This window comes from Chaetodon auriga, chromosome 3 (genome assembly GCF_051107435.1).
Source record: "Chaetodon auriga isolate fChaAug3 chromosome 3, fChaAug3.hap1, whole genome shotgun sequence".
Classification (NCBI taxonomy): domain Eukaryota; kingdom Metazoa; phylum Chordata; class Actinopteri; order Chaetodontiformes; family Chaetodontidae; genus Chaetodon; species Chaetodon auriga.
Genome location: NC_135076.1, coordinates 7,849,514 through 7,867,230, shown reverse-complemented (window position 1 = coordinate 7,867,230; position 17,717 = coordinate 7,849,514). Strand labels below are relative to the sequence as shown.

Genomic DNA, 17,717 nt, shown 5'->3' with positions numbered 1-17,717 from the left:
TTTATTTATTTATTTATTTATTTATTTATTTATTTATTTATATTTGGTTGGTATGTTAAAATGAAGCCTGTTCAGCTGGACAGCATTCCAGTCAGGAACACAGAAAGTACATCTTCAGACTCTTTCACTCATATTTTAAATGCCTGAGTGTGTGTGTGTGTGTGTGTGTGTGTGTGTGTGTGTGTGTGAGTGACGCTCACAAAGAATGAGACCAAACAGTACTTAACAAGTTCTGTTCAGATCTTCCTTCCTGTCTTGTACACGTGTATCAGACAGTGGAGTCTGCCAGAGAAACCACTCCAACGTGCTGCACTGTTCAAGATCAACAGAAAAAAGGAAGAGGGAGACACTCACTGTTTGTTTCCTATTCTGTGTCAATCCTACAGCTCTGAGCTATGAGAATTTTGGCTAATCACAAGTGCAATTTCAATGTTTTTGACCCAAAGGCGCAACGATTAATGTGAATCTCTGCCTGGAACAAATTGCTTTTTTCACATTTGAATGACTTTCAGCAAAATAAACAAAGAGCAAACGCAAATTTTACCTTCACCGCTGTTGAATAGTACAGTATTTCATTATGCCGTGTGGTCACATTTCAGAGAAAACCTCATCTCTCACAATGACTGATTTCATAAGAAACTGGAAGTCCGGGCCTTCCTGTTTCTGAAAGATCACATATCACTTATGCACTTCATTTTCAAGTCAACAGATGGCTTACAGTGATAAAAAAAAAAAAAACAAAGAAAAAACAAAAAACGGATAACAGGAAACTCCAAGCACTCAATATCTTTTGTCAGATAACTCAAGGATAAGTTTTAATGTGTCCCATGAAGTTTGAAAACAGAAAGTGAAATTCGGGTCCACCAAGCCAGTGCTGTATTTTCTTAGAAATACTTTCTTACTGTGGGTGGATTATTTTCTTATTTACTGTACATCTGTGCTCACTTTCTCATATTAAATTTCCATCTTCTAGGTGAAAGCAACCCAGGCATTGAAATGCTGAAAATGTTGAATATAAGATACCGGGCAAAAAATATACTGTGTATATATTTTGTCAGTTTGGAGGATGGAGTAATAAACCTTGCCAACAGCTGCACTGAAGTTGCTTCTCCATAACAGTGAAAATAAGTCTTCAGCCCACCAGAACTTGGCACAGGCTTTATGTTTCCATGCTTATGCGGTGGAGTATCGCTTTAAACATATAACAGACAATCATTATGCAAACATCCCATTAATTTTCTAATGCCATGTTTTAAGATCTATTTCACTGCAAGTGTGTTGCCGTCTTCTTTAAACAGACCACAAGAATAAATTTCACAGCACAAAGCACTGAAGGCCGTAATGTGTAAAACCAGAGAGCAGAGACGGGAGACTCTAGTGTGTGTGTGTGCGTGGACAAAATGCAGGTCCCCATAATGTAAATCATTCAATTTTAGGGCGAAGACTTAAGGTTAAGTTAAGGTTAAGGTTAAGGTTAAGGTTAAGGTTATGGTTAGGTAAGTAGTGGTTATGGTTAGAGGAAGTCTGTAATGCCCCCAAAAGTGATGAAACCTAGCGTATGTGTGTGTGGGTGTGTGTTTGTGTGTTGCTAAAGAATTTCACGTTATTCCAAGTAGGCAATTTAAATAATTTAATGTCTTTCAAATCACTAACATTTTAACAAGCACTTCAACACTGCAACAAACTTTGTACTCAAATGGTGACAATTAACAATAAATAATACACTGTTTAACCTTTAAGTTAACTATGAACTCCTAAGGATGCCTAAGAATACATTCAAACAACATGCTTTGGCAAGCAATAACAAGGCATATTCTCGGGGTATACGAGGAGTTTTAACATCCGATCATGCAAGGTGAAACATTCTATCTCTATATTAATTCCACTCAAATAGTTTGTTACATAAAATCAAAACCTTTGACACTGTGAGTGCTGTGAGAATTTGGTTTATGCTAAGATAACAGCCAGTGGTCGTGTGCTGAGGCATTATTAGACGTCACCGGCCTAAAACGGGAACTTCGCCCAGATTCCACGCAAAGAATGTGCATGATTATGTTTTGTCCTCATTATAAAACATATTGATGCTTCTATTGAAATAAGAATACCAACTACTTTAGTTTTTTGTTTGAAGAAGATAATTGTATACTTTATATATTGAATAGTGGCACAGCTATCACCCATAGGCAGCTTGTATTAAAAAAATATCAGTATCAGTTATTAAAACCCCTTTTCGGTCAAAAAATGAAAAAAAAAAAAAAAAAGAAGAAGAAGAAAAGACTGAAAAATCTCCTTTTAAAGTGTCCCAGAACACCTCTTGCAGAACTAAGTGGCCTCCTACAACACTTTACTCAGGATGACATATCGCTATTGAGTCCTCTGTCCGCTATGGATTTGTTGGCTTCCTTAGTGCTGTCATTAGATAATTGGCCAGCTCTTATTGCGACAGCTTATTCTGTGTCAGTGGCAGTTAAAAGCTACAACTAAATACTCTCTCTCTTTCACACACACACACACACACACACACACACACACACACACAACTAATCGAGTGTGAGCGTTGCATCTTACATCCCCCTATCTGTATCAGCACAGGAAACACCCCTGCAAAGAAGGCCAAAGGAGGTCCACTGCACGCTGTGCTTACGCAGCTCCACCGTCAGAGCGGGCGTCAGTCGCCCCGCTGATTCATTCATAGTCATAAGTGGTCAATTTGCCTACTTACATAGACTTCTCATCCAGTGCAATCACATGCTACAGGGTCATTATCATTAAGGCTGGCCATGGTTCTTATTCTTCTTCTTGTTACATAGTCCTCCGGTGTGAAGTGCTCGGTGTTGGGAACCTCTCAGGATGGGGCTAAAGCACAGGCTGCTTCTGAATCAGGTGACGATGCTGAAGTGTGAGGCCTGTGTGTGTGTGTGTGTGCGGGTCGACCCTCCTTCCTTCTTTGTTGTCAGTCCTTCCTCCTGAAGGAGCTCAAACATTCCAGTTATGGGTTTTATGTCCTTTCTGTCTCCCCCTGAGCGCGCCTTCATCCCTTCGTGGCGTCGGCGGCGAGGTTTTCCAGGAGAGTTCTATAAATGTCCGAGCGGAGGAACCGCGGGTACGAGTCTCTTTCCATCAGCCCGTAAACTATCTTCTGAGCGTCATCAAAGCAGTGCATGGTGGGAGTCTTGACATTCCTTTTGATCTGCTCTCGGGTGTGATAGTCAATGTTGATCTGGAATGAGGCAAATAGATAGGAATGAGCGGATTTGAGCCAACAGCGAGAGATCTGAGATTCAACATTTGAGCAGGCACCATTCAATACTGTCAGTGCTCAATATGCATCTTCATTTTTCGATCCGATATAACGTACATAAAGAACATCTGGTTCTAAGTTGGATTTACCTCTTTAGGAGATTCTGCTTTGATGAACTGCTCATAAATCTTTTTGGCTCTTGAGGACATTCTGAATGAAGACTTGATCTTCTTGTAATCCTCACAGGTGAGCCAGAACTCAATATTCTCATCGCTGTATTCAGATTTGAGAAAGTTGCGAAAAGTAGCCAGACCATCTGAGGAAAACAGAAAAGACACCAAGTGTGAAGGACAGATGACACCTTCATTCAGCTTTCTTAAAAAAAAACAAACAAACAAACAAAAAAACAATTATCCTCTTTAAACTCTCAAACTGCCAAACATAATTTGCTGATCTAGCAGCATTTTCATCCCTTTGGGGAAAAAGCAACCTACATTTAGACTCCAGAAGCCGTTCCAGTGACTGTGACCATTGTTGGGTATCTTCTAAACTTAGCCTGCTGGGAGAGAATGCAAGTTAGATTACTGAAGCAGAATCAAATTTGGGTAAAATAAAGGTGGGGAGAAGTGTAAGGGCAGTAAGGACACAGATGCAGTCTATTCAAGAAAGCATAGCAGATGTGCTTATCAAATTCATTCAAAAATGTCAAACCATTGGATATGCTGGCGTGCGTGTGCTGTGCCAAAGCAAACATGGTGTCTCTAGTTCATTTGAATCCTTTCATGATGCCATAGATGGAAATGATAGGAGCAGGCTGGCTATTTTAAAACTGAAATGTATGCAAAACACTCCATAAGTCTCCTTACCTCTCAGAGCTTGATGAGTGTGAGAACATGCACTGGAGTCGGCACATGAAGTTTTTTCCACTGTGTAGACATAGGAAATTCATGAATATATGTCTGCGGCCGTTAAATTAGCCTCAAGTGGATCAGCCAAAGCACGTTGGGAATGTTAGCATTAGAAAAGTGTCGCAAAGTACTTCACATTATTCACTTCAACCATTCTCAGAAGACCATGAAGCTTCCATCATACTCCTGTGTGTGCTGTCATGTCAAAGGTTTGTTTTGAGAACTGACAAAGCAAAACATCGCTTTTGCAAATTAAATAGATACATTAATTTAAAAAAAAAGAAAGATTTTTCGTCGAGCCGCAAGTCAGCAGATTTACTGGAAACCCTGGCTCAGTTTCACTCACATGTTCTTGTTTCTCTTCCTGTCATCTCTGTCCATGATGAAGTGCTGTGTGTTGAGTGGTTCGACGATTAGGCTGGGCATTGTTTTGTTAAGTCCACACTCTCAGGCTCTTGGTCCTGGTCATGCTGCGACTGAGAGACACTTAGGAGGGTTCCCCCTGCAACGCGGCTTTTTATACCAAGGTTTCCTGTTGCTACGGACCGGGGCTGCTGGGATACATCAGCAGCTCAGCCCAGACTGAAGAGGAAGCACCCCTTCCTCCTCCTTCTCCTGTTCCTCCTCTCCTCCTACCCCACTGTTAGAAACAACACATACTCACAGTGAACTGCATGCATGCCTCCCTCCTCTTGATGCCTTACTCCCTATTATGTCTCTCTGCGTCCTTTCTTCTCCTTCTGCTGCTTCTGATCCTTCCCTCCTCCAAGCTGGATGAGGCAAACACTCAGCACTCTCTGCGGCTGAAAGCCTGCTGTGTTCACATTTTTTTTTTAGTCTGACAGCACAAATGCAAATTGCAGTAACAGTGACTGTGATAGGCAAATCGTGACCTTCACATGCTGTGTGTTTTGGTAGTTTGGAAAAGGGAAGCTTGTTGAAGACAAATGGAAGGTTTGCTCTAACGTCTCGTGAGCGTTTGGATTTCTGTCCTTATGAGAAAACATCAGCTTCAACATTTATTGATCACGCAAAGAGAAAATTAAAAACGGGGTGGAAATTCATTCAACAAGAGGCTACAGCCATATGTGAGAAAGAGGAAACAGAAAATCGATTGCAACAGAGAGACTCAGCAAGGCAACAGGAAGTTAGACGAATTGTCAGAATACCATGTCCTTCAAACTGTAGAGTGAAATTGTTATATGGAGGGTAGAATATGGAAGCCTGTGTGTTGTATTTTTATTTGAATGTCAAATATCGTCACAAGTATAGAAGCGCTTTGAAAACCCTTGAATGGAAGGACATTTTGCCAACCCTTACATCCTCTAAGAGTGAAGATTTTAGATTGACAGCACTCTGACGATGACAATAGAGTTAAATCTAATCTAATCTAATCTAATCTAATCTAAGTGTCAACGTACGGCTAACATTGCTGCAGATCAATGGGATGGCAAGGTCAACTAACAAAATAATGAAAATGGATCCCAAAGCCAATGTCAACACTGACTCATACACATTTTACAGACGACAGCATTTTACATTTGGGCCTGTTCGATGTCCGAGGGACTGGGAGCAGACAGGGGGAAAGAGAAAAAACAGGGCTTGGCCAGAAGTCGAGTTGTGGTGTGAGAACTTGTAGTGAAGTGGACAGTTTCTTGGCGAGTGACTAGAATGAGCTGAAATTAGCATTAGTAGCACTGACCCTTGACATTTTATGTTTCCTTCAAACCATAGCTGCCCTATGTCATATTGTGTCTGGCGCTGAAGTAAAGGCTGCAACAGATGATTGGAAGTAAAGAATGAGCTGTGGGAATCATAGGCTTCAACATTCGATCCTGAACTACTATCTTATCTTAAAGGCGGAGGCTGCTTGGACCAAACTATCTGTACAAAGTGTTGTCCTGCCACGTCCGTAGCTAGAGCTGCTTATAGCAGTACTGAATGGCCACACTGGTGTAAAAGCCTGCTGTCATAGACAGTAGTAGCCATAATTATTATTAAAATGTTTGATAACAGTATACAGTCTTGAACAGTCTGTCCTTGAAGGCTTTCGTGGTGTCGCATTCGGTTTTACACGTGACAAGTGATGGAAGTCGATGTGTGAGGAATAATTAGAAAAGCTTGAGAGAGAAGTGCAAATTCAGCTAACTTCCACACCTCTACACACCTAAACATGTGCTGTGATAAGTGGGTGTGAGTGTCAGATTGTCAGTTTCAGAAAGTTATTTTTGTCAAAATGTGTTTGATAAGCTGACGAGGACTTGGATTGAAGCATACTGACTGCTTAAGCTAGAAACACAGTTCTTTAGCTCAAAATGACTGCAACGAGCAAATAAATGTGGCTTTTTGTTTTGCTGTGAAATTTTGTGTCCTCACAACACAAAGTGCACTCAATAGTTTGCATCATTACATTACATGTTGGACACTCCTCCAGTTAATAGCCATTGACAGAGAATAATGCTAAAGATCTGCTGCTCTCACTGTAAGGCCAGTATAGACCAAGAACCATCTTGAGGATTGAGGTTAGGGCTAGGTGTTGAATATAGGCAGCAGAGGTCCTAACAAGTGTAGTAATATACTTATAGAACTATAAATCTCCACATGGAAAGGAGCAGGGCTGATGTTTGAACCCATGGCTTTCTGACTGTGAGATCGCATTTCTACTAAGGCGACATGTTGCCCACCAAATGAGCCATCTTAATCCAAAAGCATTTATGTCCAAACCTCAAACGCTGGTCCTAAAAACGTCAGTGTTGTTGTTAAGAAATCTTGATAGTTTTGTTGGCCTGATCGACTAGAGACCTTGTGTTGACCTGAAAGTCCAAAAAATCCAGAAGTACCGTCACTCGGTGTAAAAATCATATTTAAGCTGCAATAAGTTCAGAAGGAAAGACTTCAAATCCCTGCACATGTTTCTCCTCGCTCCACGCTAAGCTTTGGCCAGAGGTGTGACAGAACAGAGTCACACCACCTGCCTCTCACTTCACATTGGTCAGGTGGATTTCTACTCATGTTACTGTGAGATGCATTATTGTGTGCGTTCTTGGCCAGTTAGCACAGCAGTTTATTTCCTCAAAAATAAATCTCAGTCAATAAAAGCAGCTTTAGATCAGCAAAGGAATCAAAGACAAAACAAGACAAGAATAGTGTCACTGTCTGGCCTCTGTGGGTAATATCTGGTATTATGTACCATCAGAGGTGTGCAGGTCCAATGCAAATGTAAGGTGAAAGTGTCATGTTTAGTCATTGTCTAGATTAGTGTTCCAAGAAGATCTTTTTATTAGATCTGACCTAAACTGTAGCAAGATAAGATATTTTGTTCAGAGTCTCTTTCAGTGAAGATGAAATCTCTCATTTAAACACAACTCTTCAAAGAGCTACTTGACTTGACAAGCCAAGCCAAGTAAACGTGATCCAGTGCTATAACCTGGGTTTTGTTATGTTTAATTGCCAATAAAATGTAAAAGTTAAAGCTAAGTTTTCTTAGAGAGGAGCAGAAAACTGAAAGAAAATTAAATGAAAGAGGATTCAGAGAGTCATTAAAAAAACTTCACATTCAGTCAAGTGAAGTTTTCACTTTTTTTTTTTTTTTTTCTCAGCCTGTTGTCGGTCTCTCGTGCTCACCATCTGATGCCCCAGGCCATTCAGTTGCAATCTGCCCTTTGGCTTGGCTTCACTGATGCTGCTCTCCCTCTTTTGCCCAAACACGGTTATAAGTACTGAGGCATTACCAACAGTCACCAAACACTCTGAACTGAAAGCTGTCCCTTTATTTTTAATTGTGTGCCTCCAACTACTGCGTGAATGAAAACAGCTGTATGGAAAGCACCATGCAATACATTAGCCTGTAGCATCCAGATCTGGTAAGTCAAGTTTCCCAAGTGTGACTGTCTTGACTAACAATGTGCCACCGACAGTACTCACTTCCTTTTTGTTACCATGGTAATTGTGCAGGACCGTGACAAAACAGTGACAGATTGTGTGTGAAGAATAGTGTGCCATGTGATGCAGGAGGTGAGAGACCTCTGTCATGTGTCAGGAACGATCCCTGACACACAGCGTACCCAGAACTACTGACATACTAAAAACTCACAAAGCTGATTACTGTGGTCACTGGATAAAAAAGAAATATTGAGTAAGAACTGGTGAATTCTGTCACCTAAAAATAACATTAAGATACAGCTAATTAGCTACAGCAAATACATTCTGAAGGGAATGTAATGCCAACTGAATTCCCTTTTGTATTAACATAATGAGGAAATATTAATTAACGTATGCGGGAAGCTCATATCATGTTGAACTTATTTAGGTTGAAAGTGAGTATAAATACTATGGAGAGTGTAGAGGTTCATGTTTTATCTCTGTAACAGTAAGTGTGCCAGGAAGGGGCTTCCAATCTCCTCCCTCCATATACGACCACGGAACGTCGGTCACATCATAACACATAAACAAACTCCATTCACTGATGAAGGCTGTTAACATGTGGGTGAAAACTCTGAAGCTACAGTAGTAAGTGGGCCTTTGAGATTCACCAAAGATGGTTTTCACTGCCAGGAATTTCTGAGTGAGTGAAGTTTGAGGTTAACAGGGAGGAGAGGTGGCAGAGATACGGAGCACAGGAGATCCAAGAGCAGCTTTATCCATCACATCTAACTAAAATTAGAATTTCGACTTCTTTCACATCCGCTCGCTTTTGTCTCAGATCAGATCAGCTTCAAAAAAACCTTTTTGAACAGCAGTATGTGGTGCTTGTGCTCAAAATATTCTTTATATGCCTACATTGCATTTCACCAAAGTCTGGAGGGATGCTGGGGGAGCTTTATGGGCACAAAGTGAAAATGAACAGTCTTAACTACAGTTCAGGTTTCAGTACTTTACTAGGAAGAAACCGAACAAGCTTCCAAACTTTCAAGAAGAGGCTTTAATGGTAACAAGAACCCATAAAACATGCATCTTTATTTCAAGGAAATTCAGAAAGCTTAGTCTCCACTTTTAATGCTTTCATTTGAATCATTTCTTAAAGTACAACTCTTTCAGCTTATTTCTCCACATAAAGCACATGTGTGTCTCTGCCATCATTGTCTGCGGGTGATGAGATTATTCCCCTAACAAGGCAGCACATTCAGGCCGATCTGTTACGCATCAGGTTGTCTGATGACTGCAGTGTTGTCGTTTAAGCCCCTGAGTTATTATTAGCCGCCTCAGGACTCCTTTTTAAGGCACATTTTTTGGGAATAAGGCCATTTACAGAACCGAGTGGGATCAAGGGTTACCGCGGGGTTACTTTTTTCCAGTTTGGTAAACCCTGTTGCTGGTGTGTGGAGTCATCTCTGCACCTAATTAGAGGATATATCAGACATGTGACCAAAAACAGAATCTCTGTGCAGGGTGAGCTGTGGAAACTGTTCTCTCTCTTTTTGACTCATGCCCATCCCCACGCCTCCACTTAGACAGTCTGTAGGATAAATATAAATCTGCCTTTAAATTGTGACCAAATGGAAACAATCAGAACATTAAGAATAGGAACAGATAAGCGTGAGCGTCTGCTGAAATGTGTCCAAAGTTGGTGAAGAATTTTTGATTTACTGCCCATTTATGAAAAGTAGGTCATTTTATTCTGCATGTCAGAAACAATTTATTTCCCATTTCTTATCATTTGTACACTGCACCTTAACTTACTGAGCCTTTCAGTTAACACATACAGCATTTCAAGTCCAAACTCTGCACAATCATCTTAAACACTGACTTATGCCAACAGCATTCTTTCTCCCCTACATACAGATACCTTTTTCCACCCACATTGCTTTTCACTTACGGTGTTTGTTCTGTTTTATTTTCCACAACATTTCACCAATAGATCATTCCTACAGCGTGAAATAGCTTTTCAATTCAGTCAAAGAGAAAAAAAAAAGAGACAAATTGAGAGAAAAGCAGCATTGATACAGTGTTTTGATGACCTTGTTTCTCAGCTAAATGTACCAAAGAGTCCTGGATTTGTGCTTCATAGTCAGGTAAGCATCTGAGAGCAGGAATCTGGGGCAAGAGTCTCTTTCCATCAGCAGGTAAACATGTTTCTGGGCCTCATCGAAGCAGGAGCGGCTCGGTTTCTCCAAAGACTTCTTAATCCTCTCTCTAATGTGGTGGTCAACATTGATCTGGAGAAGAAACAAAGAGAAAACAGAGCATAGATTGAATTTTCTCAGTGCCATTAACATCAAGTGTATTACTCACACCATCAGTCAGTTCGCTTTGACATCTGAAACTATTCCTTTTCTTAAACTGTAAAAAAAAACCTCAAGCTTTATTTACCAGCTTTATCAGCTAGAGCTGTCGACCGCATCTCACAGCCTCGCTCAGTTATCTGCTGAAAAAAACTGTGAGATACGTTTGGAAGCTTTCGAAAAAGCTTGTAAGTTTAACACTAACGGTCAAGAATGAACTTTCACGCTCGATGTGTTTATTTAGCTCCTGTGTTTTGTCGAAATTGGCTTAACTTCCTCATTGTCTGGGGTGCCGATTGTCACACTGCTACATAAAAAAATAACAACAACGATTGCTTTTTCATTTTCTTCTGACCTCATGAAAAACAAATATGCGGTAGCGGAGGCGGTTCTCTCTTCACCACAAACAACACATTTGATGAAGGTGACGTTACTTAAGTTTGAGGTCAACTGGACCCCACAGAGGTCTGTCTGTTTGTTAGATCTCTGAACAAACGGTTACAAAACTCCAGTAACATAAATTGTGACTTGGGATCTGGGAGGGTACTGCTGCGTAAAAACTAGGACAAGTAGTACAGCTGGGAACTCAAACAGAGCATTAGGGTTAATGTACATAGAAACTTAGCAAAGTCCTTCACAGTATTTCTCATGTAGAAGGATGAGACATTGGCAATGTTAGGTCTTCTTGTAATTAGTAGAAAGAACCTAAACAACACGTAGATTCAGAATAGACCACTTTTCCATCATGATCAACACCACAGAAAGCAATGATCACAGTATGAAAGGAACTGGAAGGGCTTGTCTGAACTAATACAAGTCAGAGGCTCGTCACAAATATGTATGAAACACATAATATATTGCAGAGCAAGTTTTGCTGACTTAAGACTGATATAGCACAGCTTTGTTTTACTGTATTTGCGTTTTACCCCACGTTAAATGGAACAAACAGTCAGTGTTTGTGTGTGTGTATATGTGTGTGAGTGTGTGTGTGTGTGTGTGTACGTGTATGCCTTTCAATAAGCATAGCATAGTGTAGGCTACAAAATATTTAGGTAACCATTTAGCTAAATAGTGAACATTTAATACACTTGAAAAAAACTTGACAGCACAAACAAATATGCTGAATGATGTGTTTAAGCTCTTCAGGATTAAATTAGGGTACTTATGACCATAACTGCTCAAAGCTGTTGAAGCCTAAATAGATTTGATAGATTCAAGAGGTTCGCGTTACATAAGCAGAGTCTCTGCTGGATTCAAATTTGATAACATGCTATTGAGCCCTGCCCCTAGACTCAGAGGATGCCTCTGCCCACCAAAAAAAAAAAAAAAAAAGCGTACAGCACTGTAAGCAGTGGAAGTTGGGACATTTAGTCGTCATCCATATTGCTTCATCCACTTTGTGAATCTTTCCTCACTCTTCTTGCTGATGTGAGAGGCCATTACGTGTGCTGATGCAAAGATACTTTCCCCTATTCTGCAACATCAATTCAGGGAAATGTATATTTGAGTTAATGTTTATGACAGTTAAAAAAAACTTTTACATCTACTGTCGCCTGTCCACCATGAACCATGAACCCTGACTAACTGACCTCTCTGCGGGCTGTAGGCTGGATGAACTCCTGGTAGATCTCCTCTGCTTTCCAGCGGAGGTCGTCCGGTGAGGCAGTCGACTTAAAGTCTTCACATGTGAGCCAGAACTCGATGTTTTCTTCACTGAACTCAGACCGCAGGAAGTCACGGAAGGCTGCTAAATATTCTGAGGGAAAGATTGAAAAGTAATTGATTCATTGTTTAAACCTAAGAGAAAGATCATGGGGGTAAATTTGGTGCACACTCACAAACATGATTTCCAAGAGATATTACTGTTTATTCTTTATTTTGTGGTATTCTGTTATCTGCATAGAAGCACCCCATTGTTTTAAAAAGGTAGCAGTTCTTACTTTTATCACGTAGCAATTTTTCCAGAGTTGGGTGAAGTTTGTGGTCAGCCTGCCAACTGTAATAAAGAGAGATTAGACTAATCATCTTCACCACAATGAACAGCTGGAAGATGAAGATATCTATAATAACGCAACATACACTACCTGAGCTTTGACGTATCTGTCTCATTGTGTATTTTTTGTACCTTGAGGCACTGGATGTCCTTCCTGTGCCTCTTTCGATTAAGAACAATATCAATTCTGCAAAACAAATAAGGGTAAACTTTGTATAAGTTAACATAAAGTTTTACACTTCACATGTTTCAAGTGTTAAAAAAAAAAAACCACGCCTGTCCATCTGACTCAAATCATCACTCGATATCTTTACCTTACCTTCTGGGCCGCTTCACATTTTGCATCAGGTCCTTAATTTCATAGAACCGCATCCTTGAAAACAAAAGTTTTGGCATTTTTACATCCCTGGTCACGTCCTCTTAAGAGTTACAATTGTCTGTTACTGTGTCTGTAAACAGTATCATTCCCTCCTGCACTCACCTCTAAGGTTTCAGGAAAGGTGTAATACCTATGACGCCCAGGACCTGCTGGTACAGGTATCTAAATACCATTTGGATAAGCATACAGACGGCTACTGTTCGCTCAGTTACCGTTGTCACTGACTCACAGCTGTAAAATTCCAGTGGGGCAGGATTTTTCTGTGGCTGTAATATGTACATGGAGTTTGTAGATACACTGGAAGGAAAAGTCTGAATGATTCAAGGAGACCAGAGGTGGAAAGGAGCCTGAGAACACGCTGTTAATGAAGGCTGGGCAGTGTGACAGTGACAATGATGATACCATGAGACAAAATGTTCACTGTCAGAAGATTTATCTATACCAGTTCTTCTGAGGCAGCTGTCCCTTTAATGTCATTGTGTGTTAGGAAGGAAACACATTTCTGCACGAAAGATTGAAGAGTTACCTGAAATTTTAAATTAGAAACACACACACACACACACACACACACACACAAACAAAAACAAAAACAAAACAAAACAAAACAAAAAAAGAACTATATAGAACAAAGAAAAAACAAAACAGACTGGAAACAAAGTGAAATTTCCCTCTAACAAGGTCTTCCTGTGTAGCCACAGCCTGATGTGTCTTGTTCCTCAGTGCCGTATCTCCTATGTAGCTTTCACTCCTATTTGAGTAATGTTTGCTAAAAACAACAGTACCCAGCTGTTCTGAGGAATTATTTATCCTTTTTTGAAACTGAAAGTATATACTATATATGTTTTTAAAGATTTATGTGGAAACTAAGTGGGTTGCCTGGTGCTGGGATTGACAGGGTAGAGAAGTTAGAAATCGTTGACAGACTAACACATTGTTTCAGTTCACAGAAATAAAATATACAGGTCTTGTCTTTAAAAGGATGTGGCAGATTCAGCAAGAATGGGAGTGATGTTATCTTATTTCTCAAACTTTGTTAGATGCCTCATATTTTGGATGAGGTGGAGGCTCATCTTCATTCTGTCTCAGAATAAAGATAATTACAGAAGTCCAAGTGAAAGAAAATGAAGACATTGAACACTTGCACCACCCCGGATACCTGTTTGACATACTGTAGGTTATATGTAACCCTCAGATAGTCAACATACTATTTGATACTGGATGACAAACAACCAGCTGAGAGGAACTGTCAAGGAATAGTAGTCCAATAAAGGAATTTTAAGATTTGGATTGATTCCATTGCCGAAAACATTCCAGTTCTGAAGATCAAAAAGACGGTTCAAGTGTTTGAAACAACAATTGCAGTGTCACCAGATTTAAGTTTAAGACTGAGAAAGACAAACTCATGAACAGCCAACTTAAAATAAAGGCCAGTAAATTTGCACACAGACATTGAAACATGCACTGAGTCATAGACAGTGCGTGTAAAGGCATTAACAGAGACAGGAAGTTGGCTGAGAAGTTTCTCTGTGTACTGAAACCAAGCAAGTGACCCAGACAGTTCTCAGAACAGCTCCTTGAATGAGACTGGCCTCTAACTTTAAGTCATACATCTATGATGTTTATATGCATCAGTGGTCTCACACATTGACACACTTTGTCCTAACCTTGAAAATGTATGTAAATCAGCATGACATAGCTCGTCTTGTCCAACGCCCTGTGATTGAAACACAAATCTAAATTTGACACCATACAAAGGCAGTGCTTGGGTGGGGGTGTTAATGTGGTGCTTTTCAGGATTCCCTCAGGGGTCTCACTATTCTGTAAAGTGGTCTGTTTGTGGTTAGGAGAATGTTGAAGTGGGTTTATTTCAAACTTTCCATACAAGAAGTACACGAGTAGATGCACGTGCGAGAGCAGGGAGTTGACTTCTCAGCAGGCAACACCCTTAATTTTGCATGCTTGGTTGAACAATACTTTCATCAGGACCATGAGAAAGTTCGGAGAATGCAAATCTACTGTGGGTTGGTGGTAGTATTGTCCTCACTGCTGCAGTAAGGGCTGGCATTTCAGGAAGTCAGAGGATGGTGTTTTGTTTTGTTTTTTTTCTTTAAACCTTCCAAAAAAAGCAAATACACAATCTCAAAAGCATAAAGGATGAATTAAACTGAATGAATTAAAGTTTGAGTGATAAATCTGCCACTGTTATCACTTTTATCTGTGTAATGTGAAAATGAAAGCTACAGTAACTAACTGGACATATAGAGTTACCAATGTAGGACTGTGGTTTGACCTATAAACTGTGATACTGAAGATTAGGACCACGTTTTTCCACAAACATCTCTCACTGTGGATGCATTTGTTTTCTCACTGGCTTCACTGAATAATTAGAACATGCTGTAAATTCACTCGCTTTACCTTTTGCCTTTTGCCTGATACTCTGAAAACTATGCTGAGAATTCAATTTTTTGCCAACATTTTTCCATCATGTGGACTGATGGTTGCTGTGGGTGGACTACTTGATGTTGTTTCTTCGTCAAAATGAAATGAAAATGACAGCAGAGGTCGGAAAGGAGAGTGGAAGCAAAATGCGACAGTCAACCAGCTTATCTCAGTGATCCACATCTGCTGAGTCAGGCTGTGTTGTATATAAAGTGTACACAAGATGCTGTTGGCCTCATGTGTTCACTCTAGTTTTAGACTGTACAAATGATTTCATCAGTGCACTTCTGAGCCTTTTTGGCTCTTGACCCTTTATAGCCAAGCAATGCCTACTCATTAACCTTAGACACTGGTTGTATATGTCTCTCAGCTGTGAGCAGTTCAGCCAATCAGTGATCGGTCGCTTTAGAGTCCTCCAGAGGTTAAACCCCTCATCAAAAAGAAGTATTTGGAAGAGAGCTTGTCTGAAAAATCATCTGTTGGAATGGTTACAAGAACAAGAATTTAATTGGATGCATTACAGGTGATTTCTATGCAGGTGACAGCAAAACTTGGTCTTGAAATAAAATTATTAAAAAAGAAAGAAAGAAGAGTTATGACAATCTCCAGCATCGACCATCCAGTAGAGAAGCAACTCAATTAGGCTGGACATCGAAAGAAATGAGCCATCAATCATAGTTTCGCCTTTAGTGGCAACCATCAAAAATGCAGGGTAGGGCACCTCCACTTCAGTGGCTGCCAGTGACACCTACAAATCACTGTGGCTCCACTGCCAAGCCTTTCTTAGTGAGTCATGCCTTAAGTAAACTGACAGACACTTGAATCAAAGATGAATGGCTGAGTCAGTACCTCTCACCTCAACACTGTGGTGTTGATTTCCTCTATGGTGGTTGGTCGTGGAAAATAGATGATGACTACCACTGATCACCGAGAGTACAGCAAGTGTCACGTAACAGAACAGAGCATTTCTTCAGTGCCACCCTTAGATGTTTTCAGATGACACTCGGCAACAAGCATATACACAATTAACAGTTCACAGTGATGTGCATAGCAGAAACAAAGAAATTTGCCACTATAAGCCATTTTACCCAATATGTCATTTGTGTCTACACTTTCTTACAAATCTTACTACTGGTGACATCCAGTAGTCTATAAATGCTGTTAACATTATCATGAAAACCACTTAAAACTCAAATCTGTTCATCAAAATTACATTTTCCATGAAGAAATCCCTTTGTGCCATAAAATGCCTGTGGTGACGGCATGAAGGACACTTTGTTTCATATTACATTTAATTTCAGGCTGACACACTAAAGGAGGATCATACACGCCTACCTGTGCTCTACAAGGCAATATTTATGTATCTTATTCATTAGAATTCACTATGTTTCAGGGTTTTTTAATTTTCATTTCCATTAATAATGCACTATCAACAGCTGATTGTTGGTCTGTCTGATTGATTCATTGTTATGCTGTATCCATTGAATCAAATGGTGTCTATTTAGACTTCATACTTATTTTTAAGTAAGAGTTTTTCTCATACAGCCTCGATGAAAGCCCATTTGGTTGAGGCAAATCCGTCCTCTTCTTCTCTACACCCTCAGACTGAGGGGCTGTAGAGAGGCATTTAATATCCAGCGTACATGCACTGTACTCCACTATAAAGATGACTTAATTTTATATCATTAACAAGTACACAAAGTTAGCTAGCTCTTCTTTAAACCTAATCTCCTCCAATCTGTTTCCTTAAAAAAATGTCGTTCAGGGAGCCTAAGGTTAACTTCTGGTAGTTTTAACAAAAGAGCTTGAGTACCGATAGATAGTGAAAGTGAATTCAGAAACACTCTTTAGCATGCTTACATTTGCTAACATCTCATTTTCGGTTTTCAGTTTCATTTTTTTTGCTACCCGAGGCTAAACACATCTTTGGCTTATCTATATTATGCATGCACAACATTAACTCAGGATAAGTAAACAGTCTCTGTTTAAGTTGTACTTACGTTGTTCAGGAGCTTCTGTCCTCGCCACACTGTCTTCATTAAGCTACAGATGAAGTTAGTCCAGTTGTCTCGGAACTGCTCAAACCTCCCATTATTCAGAGTACTTTTACGACCCACGTGCTGCTGATGAAGACAGTGTGATATGGTCGAAAGAGCCACAAGTGGAAGTGGAGACTGATTGGTCAACTGCTGTCTCCAGGTTCAAGAATAAACTGACAGTGATTTTTCCTAAACAAGAGGACAAATCCTTTCATTGTCATTTTGCTATGAGAACAAACCCTCTTAGTAAATTGTCCAAACACCCATTTCATATTTAAAATCCAGCTGTGTCCTCTGTTAGACCCACCATTTTTCAAAGCAACAATGTTCATTTCATAGAATTTTGCAGTGTTCTCACATGAGAATTCCCCCTGATTGCCGGCAATATCCTCCATTCATCCAGCTACTGTATAACACCAACTTTTAGATGATTTCAGAGGGGTTGTTGTGACATTAGCATTACATAATAATGGAAAATCATGAAATATTTCCTCAGA

The 17,717-nt window shown here is 40.0% G+C and overlaps 2 protein-coding genes across 4 annotated transcripts; both read right to left on the bottom strand.

Moving 5' to 3' along the window:
* Positions 1-1,615: 1,615 nt before the first annotated feature.
* Positions 1,616-4,688, bottom strand: LOC143318713 (regulator of G-protein signaling 21-like). Of its 2 annotated transcripts, none has more exons than XM_076727176.1 (5): positions 4,496-4,688; positions 4,108-4,167; positions 3,736-3,800; positions 3,391-3,557; positions 1,616-3,220 (listed from the first exon to the last, which is right to left on the bottom strand). In XM_076727176.1, the coding sequence occupies exons 1-5, from the start codon at positions 4,573-4,575 to the stop codon at positions 3,032-3,034; spliced, it is 561 nt and encodes a 186-aa protein (XP_076583291.1). In that variant the 5' UTR covers positions 4,576-4,688; the 3' UTR covers positions 1,616-3,031. The 2 variants fall into 2 exon arrangements, with proteins under 2 accessions (XP_076583291.1, XP_076583292.1); XM_076727177.1 differs by having other exon boundaries at positions 2,906-3,220; positions 3,736-3,797.
* Positions 4,689-9,081: 4,393 nt separating this feature from the next.
* LOC143318260 (regulator of G-protein signaling 21) lies at positions 9,082-17,387 on the bottom strand. Of its 2 annotated transcripts, XM_076726376.1 has the most exons (6): positions 17,182-17,387; positions 12,683-12,736; positions 12,455-12,550; positions 12,311-12,366; positions 11,960-12,126; positions 9,082-10,304 (listed from the first exon to the last, which is right to left on the bottom strand). In XM_076726376.1, the coding sequence occupies exons 2-6, from the start codon at positions 12,733-12,735 to the stop codon at positions 10,119-10,121; spliced, it is 558 nt and encodes a 185-aa protein (XP_076582491.1). In that variant the 5' UTR covers position 12,736; positions 17,182-17,387; the 3' UTR covers positions 9,082-10,118. The 2 variants fall into 2 exon arrangements, with proteins under 2 accessions (XP_076582491.1, XP_076582490.1); XM_076726375.1 differs by lacking the exon at positions 17,182-17,387 and having other exon boundaries at positions 9,083-10,304; positions 12,683-13,211.
* Positions 17,388-17,717: the final 330 nt, after the last annotated feature.

Bases quoted from the DNA above. Each gene is read 5' to 3' on its own strand.
- LOC143318713 (XM_076727176.1), bottom strand. From the start codon at position 4,575: ATGCCCAGCCTAATCGTCGAACCACTCAACACACAGCACTTCATCATG. The intron at 3,801-4,107 runs GTAAGGAGACTT...ATTCTCTCCCAG, and splicing joins CACTCATCAAGCTCTGAGAG to CAGGCTAAGTTTAGAAGATA. The intron at 3,558-3,735 runs GTAGGTTGCTTT...TGTTTTCCTCAG, and splicing joins ACGGCTTCTGGAGTCTAAAT to ATGGTCTGGCTACTTTTCGC.
- LOC143318260 (XM_076726375.1), bottom strand. From the start codon at position 12,759: ATGCCAAAACTTTTGTTTTCAAGGATGCGGTTCTATGAAATTAAGGAC. The intron at 12,367-12,454 runs GTAGTGTATGTT...TCTTTATTACAG, and splicing joins ACAGATACGTCAAAGCTCAG to TTGGCAGGCTGACCACAAAC. The intron at 10,305-11,959 runs GTCAGTTAGTCA...TTTCTTCTCCAG, and splicing joins AGCCTACAGCCCGCAGAGAG to ATCAATGTTGACCACCACAT.